This window comes from Mobula birostris, chromosome 1, assembly GCF_030028105.1.
Source record: "Mobula birostris isolate sMobBir1 chromosome 1, sMobBir1.hap1, whole genome shotgun sequence".
Lineage (NCBI taxonomy): Eukaryota > Metazoa > Chordata > Chondrichthyes > Myliobatiformes > Myliobatidae > Mobula > Mobula birostris.
This window is the reverse complement of record NC_092370.1, coordinates 180,308,945-180,325,461: the sequence shown is the minus strand read 5'-3', so window position 1 is coordinate 180,325,461 and position 16,517 is coordinate 180,308,945. Positions and strand designations below refer to the sequence as shown.

The following is a 16,517-nucleotide window of genomic DNA, read 5'->3' as shown; positions in this document are numbered from 1 at the left end:
ATGACCAGGGTGGAAAGTGCATCAAAGGCTATTGCGGATGGCATCATTTCATTAGCTTCTGTTCAAAGCATACATTCAGGACAAGGTCCTGTATCTGAGTGTTTTTTTCCTGCTTAGCCTACCCAGCATCATTGGAGCAAACCACAATTAATTTAATATTGGTCTAATAGTTACCACATTCACAACAGCCTCAGGCACAGACAAAGATGCAACCAAAACCACACTCTTGTTGAGGATTCTTACTGGGCACCAGTAACATGTCACAAAAGTTGAATGATGCTGTCCAGAGGCATGTACTTCTCCCAGTAAGGATTTAATTGTTTTGTAGGCAGCAAACGTTACAAACTAATTAGCAAAAATATTATTTGTTGAAATAAAAAGAAATAACATAATTTTTTTTTAACAATCAGGAACTCGTGAGAAACTTGACTGGAAACAAAATAATACTTGAAAGGGTCTGTACTTCTGAATTTGTACTTCTGATTATTTTTTTTTAAACTCCTGTTCACTTTTTAAACCAATTCAGATATTTGGTCAGCATTTGAACCTGACATGTGATGGTATTATACCATGATGGTATATAATCCTACTGTTGAGGACTCAGTTTTCAACACAACCTTGCTTAAGCTCTAAGTAAAACAAAATTCCCTTCCTTACTTAAACCATTTTTTGTTCATTGTTTGGATCATATGTTCTAATATGTGGTTTTAGCATTACTGTTTGGTTGGTAATAGCCTTGTTAAAGGTTTGGGGATATATTGCTGCTTTCCTTCATATAATATATTGAGCTGTGTGTTACTTGTATAGAGGACCAAAATGTGCAAGGGGAACAGAATTGTAGATTTCAGCAGAATTAATTAACATAGACAGTGGACTGGATAGATACTTGTGTTCATGCATTGATTTCTCATTATCTTTAAATTTTGATCCTGACTAGCTCAGCCAGGGTACAACAAACAGGAATATGTTGTTTAATATATTTAAGAAAAGTTGTAAAGCAGCTGGACCTAGGATGTTTTTTTTATTTGAATCTTACCAAAGTTTCTGACCTGAGTGTACAGAGCTGCAAGGTAGGGTGACTGATGTTTGATGACTCTAGGCCTGTTCCCTCTGGAGTTTCGAAGAATAACAAGAGATCTCATTGAAACCTATTGCATTTGGAAAGGCTGAGATGGAATGGACATGGAGAGGATGTTTCCTATAGTTGGGGATTTAGGAGCAGAGGGCACAGAATACAGGGAAATCACTTTAGAGCAGAAAAAAGGATGAATTTCTTTAGCCAGTGAGTGGTGAATCTGTGGAATTCAGTGTCAAGGACACCTGTGGAGGCCAAGTTTTTGGGTATATTTAAAGTGGCGATTAATAGGTTCTTGATTACTGAGGGTGTCAAAGGTTATGGGGACAGGGCAGGAGAATGGGACTGAGAGGGGTAATAAATCAGCCGCGATGGAATGGCGGAGCAGACTCAGTGGGCCAAATGGCGTAATCCTGCTCCCATGTCTTATGATCTTAAGCTAGGAAATAGCAGGATTAATTTAATATTTATAGTACAGTCTACAAATATTAAAAAGTGATCTGAAGATAAAAATTGCTGGTTTAGAGTGGTTTTGCGCAATAGTTTGTTGTGAATTTTACTTAACCCTGCAAGCAGAAGTGTTTGATATCCTTTATATGTCTATTTTTGAACAAGTTTCATGAAATTGAATGCATTGTTGAGCTATGACAAACAAATGTTTGGAGTGTCCCTAGACACCTTTTGCTTACTGTGGAGTTTTTTAAGGTTTGTGTTAGCAGTTGTTTTCAAAGCTCAGCAACAAGCCGATGACCAGTTCAGAAAAGGATATCATTACCAGCTCTACTAGTTAAGATATTCCCTTGCTTCAGATGGAATGTAAAGTGTGAATATTTCATTGAAGTAAGTGCTTTAATCAATAAATTCAAAGAAAATAAAATAGAATTTATCAAAGAATGAAATGTTATTTGAACCATTTAATCAATAATGCACTGCTGAGTGGGATGAAGTAAATGTATTTTATAGTTGAATGCCATTGGCTAATTCATGTAGAATGACAAGGTATTCATAAATGCAAGCAGCATTTTGAATATTTGTGCCTTTTAATAACTTCTGAAGATTTCAATTTCAATTATTAATTTATAAACATATACAGGAGTTACTAGATTGGAATCCAGAAGCCTAGACAATTAATATGCAGATGTGTGTCTGAATCCCACTGTTATATCCGGATAATCCAATTTTCATGAAAGGGGATTGTCCCAAAGAGTGACCATGAAACTACTGGATTGTTTGTAAAAGTTATATCTTTCATGACTTTCCTTCAGGGAGGTAATACACCATTCTTGGACCTTCTAGTAGATTATATGTGACTCCAGACTTGCCGACTTCTTCGCTGTCCACTGATGTGACTGAAACAATCATTTCACTTGATCACAAATCATGACCTTACTGGCAATATCCATGTCCCACAGAACAAAAAATAAAACTCTGAAAATATCAATGAGGAAATCAGTGCTGACATTTATGCTCAGTGCAAGAAAAATATTTGTGACCAATTTAGCCATTTGATTTCTTGACCTTCCAATCCTTTGCAGTATCAAAGTTTGATTTTGTTAATTAAACCTCAGCCATAACCTCAAAGAACATCTCATTTTCTGGTTTTCTTATCAATGTCTTATATTGACTAATGGGCAAAACAAAGTTTATTGAAAGGATTTGATTATCTTACTTTGTCAATACTTCCTTTGAAATTAAAAATATACAGTTTTACCACATTTTTTTGTAATTTTATTTGTCAGATTAAGCAGCGCCCTTGTGCATCTTTGAAACACTCAGAATTCTATCTAAGCTACACTGTTTATTCCTGCATGGGGTATGGAATCATAGGAATTTATGGTGCAGAACAAGGGATTTTGTCTTGCGTACTGTTCTATTCTGGCTGCAAATTTGTGTTCAATCTGGCCTATTGCAGGTAATAATATAGCCAGAGGGCAACAGTCAGCCTTAAAAATAAGAGTTCGAGCACAGGCATCTTCCATTCCTGAGAAAGAAGTCTGGAATTTAGAAAATAAAGATCTATCATATCAGTTGTACCACCATCATAGCCACAAAATTCAGCTGCTTTTACATTGCTGTTTGCTGAAGGAGAAAGCCTAAACAAAGAACAAGATGGCATCTAAATTTTCTTGAAGGAAATACTAGATAAAAAAACACAAGCATCATTTGGATGGTTTTTACTAGCCTGGCATCTTGGTGACTTGCTGTGTTGGACAAATGATTGCTTCAGCTCACTTTGAAGTGGAACCACTGTGCTACAATCATCAAACTGCATGTGCCAAGCTTTTTGTTTGTTTTTTGGGATTTCTGCATCACTGGCAAGGCCAATTTTACTTGCCCCCTGCTAATTGATCTTAAGAAAATAGTTGTAAGCTGTTTTCTTCAACCACTACAATCTTTTTGATGGAGTACTTCTACGGTGCTATTGGGGTGGAGTTCCAGGTTGTAGAGAAGTAGCTGAGAATTGAGAATATATTTCTAAGACAGGGTGGTTTTGATTTGGGGCAGAACCTGCAGGTGAAGGTGTTAGAATGCACCAAGATAGACAAGGGCAGCTGGTGCAACAGCTCATAGGTTTTCAGGTGTGGTCAGAAGATTAATTGCAGTGCATTTCTAGCTGGTACCAACTGTAGCCACTATGAGCTGCTGGTGTAGTGAATGTAGATTTAATGGTGGTAGATAAGTGTCAGCACCGTGGACGCAACAGGTAAGATGGAAGTGGAATTCTACCCTGGCCATGAGAATTTCCTGGCTGGAGTAAAATGATGATGTATGACTTCAATGGAAAAATCCCTGCGGATACAAACTTCTGAGGTGCAAATAGAAAGGAAGTAGGAGAGAAAGCTGATTCCATCAGAATCATCCCCCTGGTAAAATGCTAAACCACAGGCATCCTGGAACCAGCAATCTCTTTTTATCAGAGAAACAAGTTCAAGGATTTGGCAGCTCTCTTACGTCCAAGAATTGTGGCATTTATTAGATTACATCTGTGCAATAGTCTGCATTATTGTACCTGGCACTGCACTGATCACTGCCTAATTTGGCATGTTAATTGCATTAGCCTGATCCTGAGTGTGACTTTATGACTTTACCCAATGACTTGGCCTCCACAGCCATCTGTGGCAATGAATTCTATAGATTCCCCACCCTCTGGCTAAAGAAATTACACCTCATCTCTGTTGTAAGGGGATGTTCTTCTATTCTGAGGCAGTGGTCAGTGGTCTTCTATTCTGGTCCTAGACTCCTTCAATATAGGAAACATCCTTCCCACATCCACGCTGTGTGGGCCTTTCAATATTTGATAGGTTTCAATGAGATAGATTTTCTTCCCTCCCTCCCCTCCCCCCCCATTCTTCTAAACTCCAGCGACCAGAGACCCAGAGCCATCAAACAGTTCTCATATGTAAACTCTTTCATTCTGGGATCATACTTGTGAACTTCCTCTGGACCCTCTCTAATGCCAGGACCATTCCTAGATCAGGGGCTCATAACTGCTCATGTTACGGTGTGATCAGTGCCTTATAAAGCCTCAGCATTACATCCTTGTTTTTATATTTCAGTCCTCTATGAATTGCTTTGAGAGACTGGTTATGGCTAGAATTAACTCCTGCCTGAGCAAGGATCTGGACCCACAGTAATTTGCCTTTAGCCACAATAGATGTACAACAGGTGGAATCTCAGTGGCTCTAAACTCTGCATTGGAGCACCTAGAAAACAGGCTTCAACACCATCAGCCCTTCTGTTTTAATTACTGAGCTTCTAACCCTGACCTCTATACGTTCCTCTGCAACTGGATCCTGTACCACAATCAGTGTAGATCAGTGGACATCTCCTCACTGACAACCAACAAAGACGCACCTCAAGGATTCATGCTTGGCCTACTGCACTACTTTCTCTACACTCATGACTGTATGGCTGGACACAGCTCAAGTGCCATTTATAAATTCACAGAGGACACCATTGTTGTTGGTAAAGTCTCACATGGCAACAAGGAGAGTTACAAGAGTAAGATTGGTTAGTTGAGTGGTGTCACACCAACAACCCCGCACTCAATGTCAGCAAGACCATGAAATTGATTGTGAACTTCAGGAAGCGGAAGTTGGGAGAACACATACCAGTCTTCATTGAGGGATTAGCAATGGAAAGGATAAGAGGCTTTAAGTTCTTTGGTTTCAACGGCTCAGATTATCTATACTGGACTCAACTCATTGATGCAGTTATAAAGACACATCAGCAGCTCTACTTCATTAGGAGTTTGAGAGACTCCTTGCACATTTTATATGGATGTATGGAAGAGAGCATTCAGCCTGGTCTGGAGCCTCCAATGCTCAGGCTTGCAAGAGGCTACAGAAGTTGTTGACTCAGCCAGCTCCATCAGGAACACAACCCTTTCCACTAACGTGAACATCTTCAAGAGGTTGTGCCTTAAGAAGGCAGCACCCATCATTAAGGACCTTTGTCATCTTGGACATGCCTCTTATTGTTACCTCTGGCAGGGAGGAGATACAGGAAGACCCGCTCAATCATTCAGGAGTATTTTCCTCCCTTCCCCTTCTCTCTTTCCATTTCGCATTCTGGTTCGCATCTCATTCTTTTCTTCACATGCACATCACCTCCCTCTGTTGCCCTCCTTCCCTTTCTCCCATGCTACTCAGTCCTATCAGATTCCTTCTTCTTGAGCCCTTTACCTCTTCTACCTGTTACCTCCCTTCTTTCTTCATTCCCCTCCCCCACCCAACCACCTTCCCTCTTAACTGGTTTCACCTTCCCCCTTACCCAGTTTCTCTTTCCCCCTTACCTAGTTTCACCTTTCATCAGCCAGCTTGTACTCCTTCCTTTCCCCTGCCTCCATCTTTTTATTCTGGCCTCTTTCCCCCATTTTTCCAGTTCTGATGGAGGGTTTTAGCTCACAAGTTCGACTGTTATCCCCTCCATAGAAGCTATATGACCTTCCGAGTTCCTCCAGTACTTCGTGTGTTGCTCAAGATTTCCAGCATCTGCAGAATCTCGTGATTATAATGTGATGCTAATATTGTTTTTCTTCCATTCTCTCATACCCTGTGAAGACTACAATTCCATAATTCTTTTTTTTTAATTGGGCTTATCAGCCTGATATGCAGAGTTTATCATCCTGAAGTCCTTTGCCACTCTTTTTTAAAATAGCATTATGCTTTTTTCTTTTTACTACTTTTATTAAAAATCATAGGTACCACTGAATTCTGTCTGCTAATTTTCATCTCATCCATGCATTTCATTAGTGTCCTGTCATAATTGCTACTGCATTTCTAAATTCTTTATTTTGCTTTTTCAATATCGGTGGAAACATCATCACTGTTCTCTCTTGGCTTAGCTGAATCATTAGTTGACCAAATGTGTAGAAGTAGAACCAGAAGTTACCTTTGTTCAACTACAGCTTACTTTTTAATTCAATTTTTTTTGGAACTAGGCATTGCTAGCAAGGCCATAATTTATTGCCAGTCCTTTGTTTTCTTGACAATCCAGTGGTGAGATACTACCTCTGAGTGAGAGTGCTGCACAGCTCTGTCGTGTACAAAGTTGCAGTATTATGGATAAGGAAGGTTTAAGGGGATATGGGCCAAACAGGCAAGTGGAACTAGCTCAGGTAGGTACTTTTGTCGGCATGGACAAGTGGGAATGAAAGGTCCGTTTGCATGCTGCATGCTTTATGACTTAGACAGAGCAACCACACAGGACTGACTGTATATTTCCAAATCAGGATGTTGAGTGAAGACCTGCAGGTAGCAGTGTTCCCATGTGCCAGCTGCTTTTGTCTTTTTTGACAGAAGAGGTTACAGATTTGCGATCTGCCCTCAGAATAGCATAGTTAGTAACCATAGTGCATTTTGTCGATGCTGCATACTGCAACTGTTGTGCCCTCATGCCCAAAGGGAATTGACATCCAAGGGATTGAAGGAGTTCCAATCAAGCATGCTGCTCTGTGTTGGAAAAATTTTGGAGCTAAGTGATGAATGTTCCATCACAAATGTGATGGAGCTTTGTAAGTGATAGGAAGTCTTTGTAGTGCGGTGTCAGGAGGTAAGTACTCTGGACCACTGCTCAAACTATGCTGTTTTTCTCCATACTATTCATTTGTTGATCCAGTTTGCCATCTGCTTCATACTCTGCACACTTTGAGTATCTTTAATAACATTAACCTTGCCAAAGGTTTAGTTCATGTCCATGTATACAATATCTATCGCAGTCCTCCCACCTTCAATATCTGGAATTTTCTCAATGACTGCTTTGAAAGTTTAAAAAAAAATTGAAGCAGGGAATATTAAACTCTTTGTCTTGATGCTTATTTGACCCTTAACCTGGTGCTGAAATGTTCCCAATTGTAGATGAAAGTTAACTGGCCTTTAATTGCCTTGATTAACGTGGTCCCTTTAATTTAAAAGAGAAAAGATGTACATTGGCCTTTCTCTGGCTCTCTTGAGCTGGAACATTCATTGGGGGATGGAGTGGAGGGAGATGCATGTTTCTTTTCCAGTGCCTCTACAGTTTTGTTCCATGTCTCCATTGCATTTGTTCTGCATATCCCTTCCTTGCTCTGGAACAACTTTTTTTTTAGCTTAACTAATTCAGCTAAAATTGGTTTCTTTGTTCATTCTTATTCGTGTTTTGGTTTCAAGCTTATGAAGGTTTCCTTCCTTAATAAATGGCCCAAATAAAATCCAGTGTTGGGCATATTTTCACTATCTGCGTCATTTTCTGATCTGAAGCTTGAAATTCCACTCTCTGGAGGCTTCATTTCTCTTTTAACTAAATTTACAAATATCTTGTTCTCATTCAAATGATTCCTTATGCTCTCCAAAGCTTCTTTTATCTGCTCTTAATATTTTCTCTTCCTTTTTCTTGGATCAGTTTTCCTGTATTCATCCTGTTCAGTTTGCACGTCTACCATGTATTTTGTTTAAAAAAAAGCTCCATGCTCTTCTTTCACAGTCTGATAATTTTATAGCTCAGTTGGAATGCTTGATTTTGAATGCACCATTTAAGTTTGTTCTGTAATTAGTATTTATTGAAATAGTATTATTAATCTTTAAGATCTGGATTCTAGAAGCTAGGAATCTTGCTGCGAATAACTCACCATCTAGCTCCCCAAAGCCTACAGCATATCACAAAGCTTGTGTCAGAAATGTGATGGAATACTCTCCATTTCAAAGTTCATATATACAACCCTGAGATTCATTTTCTTGCAGGCATACTTAGTAAATCCATAATAGAATAATAACCATAATAGAATCAATGAAATACCACACCACCTTGGGAGTTCAACCAATATGCAAACTGTGCAACTACAAAAAGAAAGTAATAATAATAAATAAATAAGCAAGAAGAATCAAGAACATGGAATGAAGAGTCCTTGAAAATGAGTTCATTGGTTGTGGGAACACTTCATTGATGGGGCAAGTGAAATTGAGTGGTTATCCCCTTTTGTTCAAGAGCCTGGTGGTTAAGGGATAACTGAACCTGGTAGTGAGAGTCTTGAGGCTCCTGTAGCACCTTCCTGATGGCAGTGTCAAGAAGAGAGCATGTCCTGGGTGGTGGGGTCTCTGATGATACAGCTGTCCTGTGACAATGCTTCATTTAGATGTGCTCAGTGGTGGGGAGGGCTTTACCCATGATGAAGTGGGTCATTGCTTTTTGTAGGATTTTCCATTCAAGGGCTTTGGTGTTTTCATACCAGCTGTAATACAGCCAATCAATATGCTCTTCACCACATCTATAGAAGTTTTTCGAAGTTCTAGATGTAATGCCAAATCTATGCAAACTCCCAAGGAAGTAGAGATGCTCCCATGCTTCCTTCATAACTGTGCTTGCGTGCTGGGCCCAGGATAGGTCCTTTGAAATGATAACACCAAGGAATTTAAAGTTGCTGACCCTCTTCACCTCTGATCCTCCGATGAGGACTGGCTCGTGGATCTCTGGTTTCCTCCTCCTGAAGTCAATAATCAGCTCCTTGGTCTTGCTGACATTGAATGAGGTTGTTGTTATGGCATCATTTAGACATCTCCCTCCTATATGCTGATTCATTACCACCTTTGATTCGGCCTATGACAGTGATGTCATCACCACCACTGTCATAGTGTTGAGTCCAGCTTCAATAACACTGAATCAATTTGACACTATACCGGACATGGTAGCCTACTTGAAAGGCACCCCATCCACATCCATTCACTGACTCCAATACCAATGCACAATTGCAATGGTTTGTACTATCTGCAGCATGCATCACAGCAACTCACCAGGACTCCTTACACAACACATTCAAAGCCTACAAGCCCAATTGTTGAGATGAACAAAGACGGCAAAAGCAGGCAAGCACTTCCATTTGGCCATTGCCCTCCAAGCCACACACCTTCCTGAATTGGAAATTTATCTCCGTTCTTTCACTGGCATTGGGTCAAGATCCTGGAATTAACTCCTGGCCAGCATTGTGGTTATACCTACGCCTTAAGAATTGTAATGGTAAAATAAGGCAGCTAATCTCCACCTTACCAAGGGTAATTAGGTGCTGTGGCCTCTCGGGGGCTGACTAAAGGTGCTTTTTCCCTTTGTAGAATTTTTTTTTAAGATCCAAAGACAATTCTACTCCAAGAACACAGTGTACTGTCAGTGAGCTGCTGGTTGATCAGAGTAGCTGGAGTGGTATTGGCAGCAGAGCTCGCCGGGATGCTGGAGAAGGAGCCGTACTAGGGGGCTGGCCAGGATGTTAGAGAAGGGGCAGTTTAAGGTGTTGAAAGGGTCGGCCGGGATGTCATAGGAGCCAGTTTGGGTTTAAAGGAGCTGACCTGGTTGCAGGCTGTGGTTGCTGGCCACTACTAGGAAGCATTGAAGTTGGTGCAATATAACCATGGGAGATAGTCTCGGACATTCACTTGCGATCGTAAGACTCTGTTTGACAGTGATAGTGTAAGTTTCTGCAACCCTGTTACTCTTGTCTGGTGGTGGAACAGACAACACGGGAGTTGCGTAGCCTTGGTTGTAATGAAGACTAGGCCTCAAGTCTTGGGCTTGCCTGCTCATTGTTACCGTCAGGATGGAGGTACAGAAGCTTGAACGCATACACTCAGTGATTCAGAAATAGCTTCTCCCCCTCTGCCATCCGACTCCTAAATGGTCATTGAATCCATCAACATTACCCCACCTTTCTTTATGCTATTTCTGTTTTGCACTGTTTTAATTAACTATTTAATATACATGTGTACTTACTGTAATTGATTTACTTGTTTTTCTCTTTCTCTACGAGGGGTGATTGATAAATTCGTAGCCTAAGGTAGAAGGAGTCAATTTTAGAAAACCTAGCACATTTATTTTTCAACTTAGTCCCCTCCTACATTTTAAAAAACGCAAACAACAGGAATTCTGCAGATGCTGGAAATTCAAGCAACACACATCAAAGTTGCTGGTGAACGCAGCAGGCCAGGCAGCATCTCTAGGAAGAGGTACAGTCGACGTTTCAGGCCGAGACCCTTAGTCCTGACGAAGGGTCTCGGCCTGAAACGTCGACTGTACCTCTTCCTAGAGATGCTGCCTGGCCTACTGCATTCACCAGCAACTTTGATGTGTGTTCCCCGCCTACCTTTACACACTTAGTCCAGCAGTCGTGGAGCATTCAGATCCCTTCTTTGTAGAAGTCAGCGTCTTGGACCTCCAGAAGTGATCCACAGCAGGGGTGATTGATAAGTTCGTGGCCCAAGGTAGAAGGAGATGAGTTATTAACTTCAAACTTTCTGCATAATCACTCAAAGAGTTGAACTGCATGTGCATGTAACGAGAGCTGTATAACTCATCTCCTTCTACCTTAGGCCATGAACTTAATGATCACCCCTGCTGTGGACCACTTCTGGAGGTCCAAGATGCTGACTTCTACAAAGAAGGGATTCGTAAGCTCCATGACCGCTGGACTAAGTGTGTAAATGTAGGGGGGGACTATGTTGAAAAATAAATGTGCTGGGTTTTCTAAAATTGACTCCTTCTACCTTAGGCCACGAACTTATCAATCACCCACGTATTATATATTGCATTGTACCACTGCTGCTAAGTTAATGAATTTCACGACACATGCCAGTGAAAATAAACCTGATTTTGATTCTGCTCCAGACCAGATGAGAAGACGCAGAAGTGTTACAGCGTGGCGCGTAAGCTTGGCTGGAGCCTGGCCTCTCCCGTCAGTGCTGCCCTTTTGTGTTCGAGTGATGAAATCACAGGCTGGATTGCGTGCGGTGTGCACGCTGCCAGGAGACTGTACCATCGATTGCCAGATATTGTCATTCAGGGTCTTGGTCTCTATGTGTGTTTTTTTTGAGTGAATATGTTTCTTTGCTCACTATTTTGAATTATGTTAGTTGCTATTTTTGAATGTTTTGCACCTTGGCTCCAGAGAAATACTGTCTCATTCAACTGTATCTATGTATGGCTTGAATGATAATTAAACTTGATTTTTGATTTGATCTCTTAAAGGAGTAAGATAAAGCAGCCTTAAAGTAGTCATTGGTATAAACAGAATAGTTAGTTGAGGTAAGGGGCCAGGGCAGTTCCATATTTCCTACAAAAAAACAGGTACAGCTTACTGCTTTTGAGTTTCTGGTGGTAAATCTTTGACTTGGAGAAAGTGAATTGAGTAGAAGTTAAGGTTATTCAATACAAGATTTTGTTCAACCAGTCAGAGAGTAGTGGTGCAAGGCACTGCTTGACTCAGTGTTTAAGGAAGAAGTCACGCAGGATGGAGGTATTGAATGTCCATTGTGAAGGTGAGCAGGTTGTGATTGGAAAACCGGAAACTGGCGAAGGGTATCAAAGGTTTAAAGAATTAGGTAGGAATGGACTGGACAAGAGGGGAAAGAGTAAAATTTGATGTAGGAAGAAGCAAATTAATTTAGAACAAAAGTTGGCAGGAATAATTAGTATCCCAAGCCAATCCAACATGTTGATCTCAAGGAGCAAATAGAAGCAAGTTCTGCAGTGTTACAGGACTGATGTTTGTGGAAGTAAGGTTGTCTGAGAAAAGTAACTCAATGAATAACGAGATTTATTGCTCCATCCTCTCACAGTTGCAGCAACTTTGCTTTAATTAATTTTTCAATTGTTTATCATTTTGTTTCAAAGTTGGCTTGCATAATATCCACAGTACCTTTGTTGATTCCACCTCACACTCCCACCCCTGCAACTTAAGTTCTCATTGTTTCAGTTCGGTTTTTTCCTCCATTAACTCTGCTTGTCTTGCTGAGTCATTCTAGCATTCTTTGTTGCTTCAGCAGTGTTATGCATTCAACCAAAATTAAAATGTCTTGGATCTGCTTCTGGTTCAGTGCTTCAGGTGGATGGACAGTTTAGCAATTTCACAGCAAAGAAAAACCAGTCCTTACGGTCCATCATATCTATGTTGACCATCAAGTACCTACTGTATCACTAAGTCTCCTTTATTAGCATTTTTTTTCTGTAGTCTTTTGTGCTTTGGCAATTCAAGTGTTTTTTTACATATTACATGTGAAAGAGCCTGCCTCCACCACTCACATTCACATTATGATACAGTTTACTTCCAGTTTGGGATTACATATACTGTATAGCTTTCTCTTTAAAACAAACATTGTTGAAGTAATAAATAATACAAATGTTTATGTAAAGGAGTTTGTTTAAATGGAGTTAATGATTTTCTAGCTATTTAAAAACACTGAATTCTAATAATCAACTGCCATCAAAAATAAAGCAGTATGCACTGTTATGTAACTGCTAATTTCCTATTGAGTGTGAGAAAAGTATCTGCTTTGTTAGTAGCAAATTATGCTACTACTACCATTATGGTTTTAAATTTTTACTTCACTGTTTTGCCCCTGTGCTAAAGAATCACATGTCACTGAACCCTAGCGCTGATGAAGTTATTCAACAAATATTAATTCTAAATCAACGAGAATTACCTGCATGCAAGTTTTTTTTATATTTCTCATTGTAAAACTTTCATATAATAAATTCAACACATGAGAGGCTATTTTTTTAAGTGTGCTGTTGTCAAAGCAAACTGAAATATATTCCTCAAGGAATATGAGAAGGATTCATTTTAATTTTGAAGTAAAATCATTGATGAAGAAGGGGATCTATTTTTAACAAAGCAGAATGGAAATACAAACTTGTCCTGGCTTTCAAACTCATGTTAAGAATCAAAGACTTTATTTTCTTTCTGTTCTGAATTGTTTCAGATTTAATCATAGTGCAAAACTTCCACAATATTGGCCATTTGCTATTTTCCCAACTATTCAGTTACTAACCATCTTGGACACTTTTGATGCTTTAATTCCATTAATTCAGCTCTGATCAAAATCAGATCATGATTCAAATCTTAGTCCCAGTCATCATACAGCTTTCTGAAGCCAAGGAAAAACAACATAATTTGGATTAAATCAAATTTTTGCTGTCAGTGTTAACAAGCCTATTGATTGCCCTGGTTCTTTTTGCAAACTTCTGGTCAGAAGTCAATTAAAATTTAAATATATAAATTTAATCTCCTGTAAAATATTTTCTAAAGCTATTGTCATTATATATTTAATTATTTGCTATCAAATAACGTTTTCCAAATGCACTGCCCTTGTGATTTTATGTGCTACCACACACATCTCAGCACAATTGCCATCTGGTGTCTTCCTAGGACCAGAGACTAATGAGAAGAATACCAAATGCTGTCTTCAATAGCAAAGGAGTTAATTTTAAAGACCGACTACAGAGTCCTTCTGCCTTTAGTCAATTGAACTATGTGTGTTTGTATAAACTGTCTGTTTATGTCATTAAAGTGATCATATGAATTGTTGATAAATCTACAGTGGCTATGACAGCACAAAGACAATTTGGTTGAAGTGATGTGCCCTAGTGATGGCACGTGTCTGACTTTATCAGCCAACAGAATTGGCTACTGTTCTGACTTCATAAAAACCAAGTAGCCGCAGAAATCTAACAAAACGTTAAGATTTGGATTGTTGATATTTACTTTTTCTTCTGTGGCAGATACTAAGCTAGTTGTGTTTTGTAGGGTAGTTAGATGCCTTCAAAATGTTGCATATGGTGAAATTGCCTGTGGAGCTCTAGCTCTGGTCAAATGATTTTTATTATATCGCAGACAAATTCAAATGTGAAATTACTCATTTTTCCCAGTAAATTACTGTTTCGAATAAGCATGGAACATGGTGATCAATGGAACAACAGGAATTATTATGATAAACTTGTCAATTGTGTTTTTAAACCAATTTTAGTACCTATTAAAATTGTACCATAAGTACTTACATTTTTTGCAACCACCCTTCCTCATATTCTGATTATCAAATTATTTTTTTGGCCTTTTCACTAAACAATCTCTTTGCTATTTATAGCAAGTCAGAAACAATTTAAACTACTTTTATGCTTGACGGTTTTGCTGCTTGCAGTTAATCTTTTTATATGTTTAATTGCTCTGTTCTAATTATTGGTCCTGAATCTTAGTTGTGTATATGTGTGATGTACTCCTTCATGACAATTGTGGGAACCTCAGTTAACACCCCCCACCACTACTACCACCACCATAAAGTATTTTATCCATAGCTTGAATAATTACGACTTCTAGGTCGCTGTTGGGTATATCTGATGTCAATTAGAAAATCTACCTCAGGTTTACATGTTAGAAATTCATAGCAGAAAAGCCCCTCCCATTATAGAAGAATATTTTCCAAGTTGCCATAATGCCAGGTGTTTGACATTGAGTGGAGTAAGAGATGAATGAAATTTATGGCAGCCCATGGATTTGACTGACTCCAGGGAATCTCAGCTTCCTGCCGTGAAAGTTTACATTTTCAAAGCACATCAGTTTCAGTGGGAATGTTGCAGTAGTCCCATATGCTACATCTGACAGAGTAAAGTTTCTACCATGAATATGAGACAACTGAAAAGATTCTCACTCAGAACAGCACATGCTACCAAATGAATTTCAACGTGTTATCAATGAACAAGCTGTGTGTTACCAACTGCTAATGACATTGAACTCCATCAATTATTAATGACAATTTGCTTTGTTTTCAGTCTCAAGCTGCCTTTTACTCAGTACATGGCAATGATATGGTTTTGTGGCTTTTTTTAAGCCTAAAAACCCACCCAAACAAAGACCCGCTTGCTCTCAAACTTTTTCTGTTTTACTGTTAATCTTTCCTTGACCTAGCAGCAGGAAGCCTTTGTCCGAGGTGTTCATCTGGAACAACTTTTCCACACTTGTTTTCATGTTCTGTTAGATTACAGGGCAGCAGGCCTACCTTTGAAGCTCCCCTTTCTTTGTTTCTTTGCAATACACTCCAGTAATTAACTTTGTCCTTCTTTTATTTGTTCCAGTCAATCGCAGTCCACTCTGCTGAGCATCTTCTCCCTGGAGTATCAGGTTAGAAGTTTTCTCCTTTGTGAAGGCTGACAGGTGCCTAATTGAATGATGAATGTCCCTTTATTTCTTTGTAATTGAACTGCCAGCTTTCTGATTGGTTTGGAGGATGTTCCCCTCCACATCAAGTACCGCCTGAGTCTCGGTGGATGGCTGCCAAACCTTCCCATCCATCTGTCTAATAACATCTAGCCTCTGCTTATTTGGTGGACCTGTAATAAATTATGCTAAACCATTATTATTCTGACAATAATAATTTCCCCGTGTTGCATGGTTCCATGTGCTAAATGTTTGCTGACTTGCACTGTCACTGCTGCTTTCCATTGCTGACAGAGATGATGATAAATGACCATTGCTGGAGTGGCAGAAGGCAAGGGAGGCGGAAAATGGAGTCATTTATCATAAGATGACAGGTGTCAGTCAAGTGGCACGTCTCAGCGGAATTACTTTTTGTAGTTTTTAAATAAGTTATATTTAAGCAATGCTCGTTTGATTTGAAAAAAAAGCAATTGAATTGCAAAGCTAAGAGCCAGGTAAAAGATTGCAGGAGAATTGAGAAAAATTAATACCAAGTTCAAGAAAGAAATTGGATCCTGCTGCTGTCACCTTGCCCTCTACTTGCTACCTCCAGCCTTTGTAACCCTGAGCAAATTTATTTAGATTCACTGGCTATGACCTACTGGTTTCTTTGTGTATGTTAGATAGCATCCTTTTATTAATGTCAGAGAATCCCAGGGATGACTTGTATAATGCTATTGAAATTATTGAAATAACTTGTATGGTACAGTTCTAAAATATGAAATGCTTTGCCCATTACAAATGTCAAAATCATTACATGGAACCTTTAGTTGTAATTTTAAGCAGTAAGTATTTTAACCTATTTTATTGACATTGCCATAGAAACGAATGAAAAGGACACATGCGAAACATCACACGGCTGAGGCTTGTGAAACTTATTACCAAAGGTATGACCTATCTATCCCACTAGAGGGTACCACAGTACTAATTGAACCAGGAAAGTAAAATAATCCATTA

The 16,517-nt window shown here is 39.3% G+C and overlaps 1 protein-coding gene across 2 annotated transcripts in view; it reads left to right on the top strand.

The window, feature by feature from the left end:
• Positions 1 to 16,517, top strand: part of cdin1 (CDAN1 interacting nuclease 1) — a 169,913-nt gene that overhangs the window by 42,792 nt on the left and 110,604 nt on the right. For both annotated transcript variants that reach the window (XM_072266971.1, XM_072266974.1), the window contains exons 2-3: positions 15,440 to 15,485; positions 16,383 to 16,447. In XM_072266971.1, the coding sequence (XP_072123072.1) occupies positions 15,440 to 15,485; positions 16,383 to 16,447 (111 nt within the window). The remainder of the gene's footprint in view (positions 1 to 15,439; positions 15,486 to 16,382; positions 16,448 to 16,517) is intronic.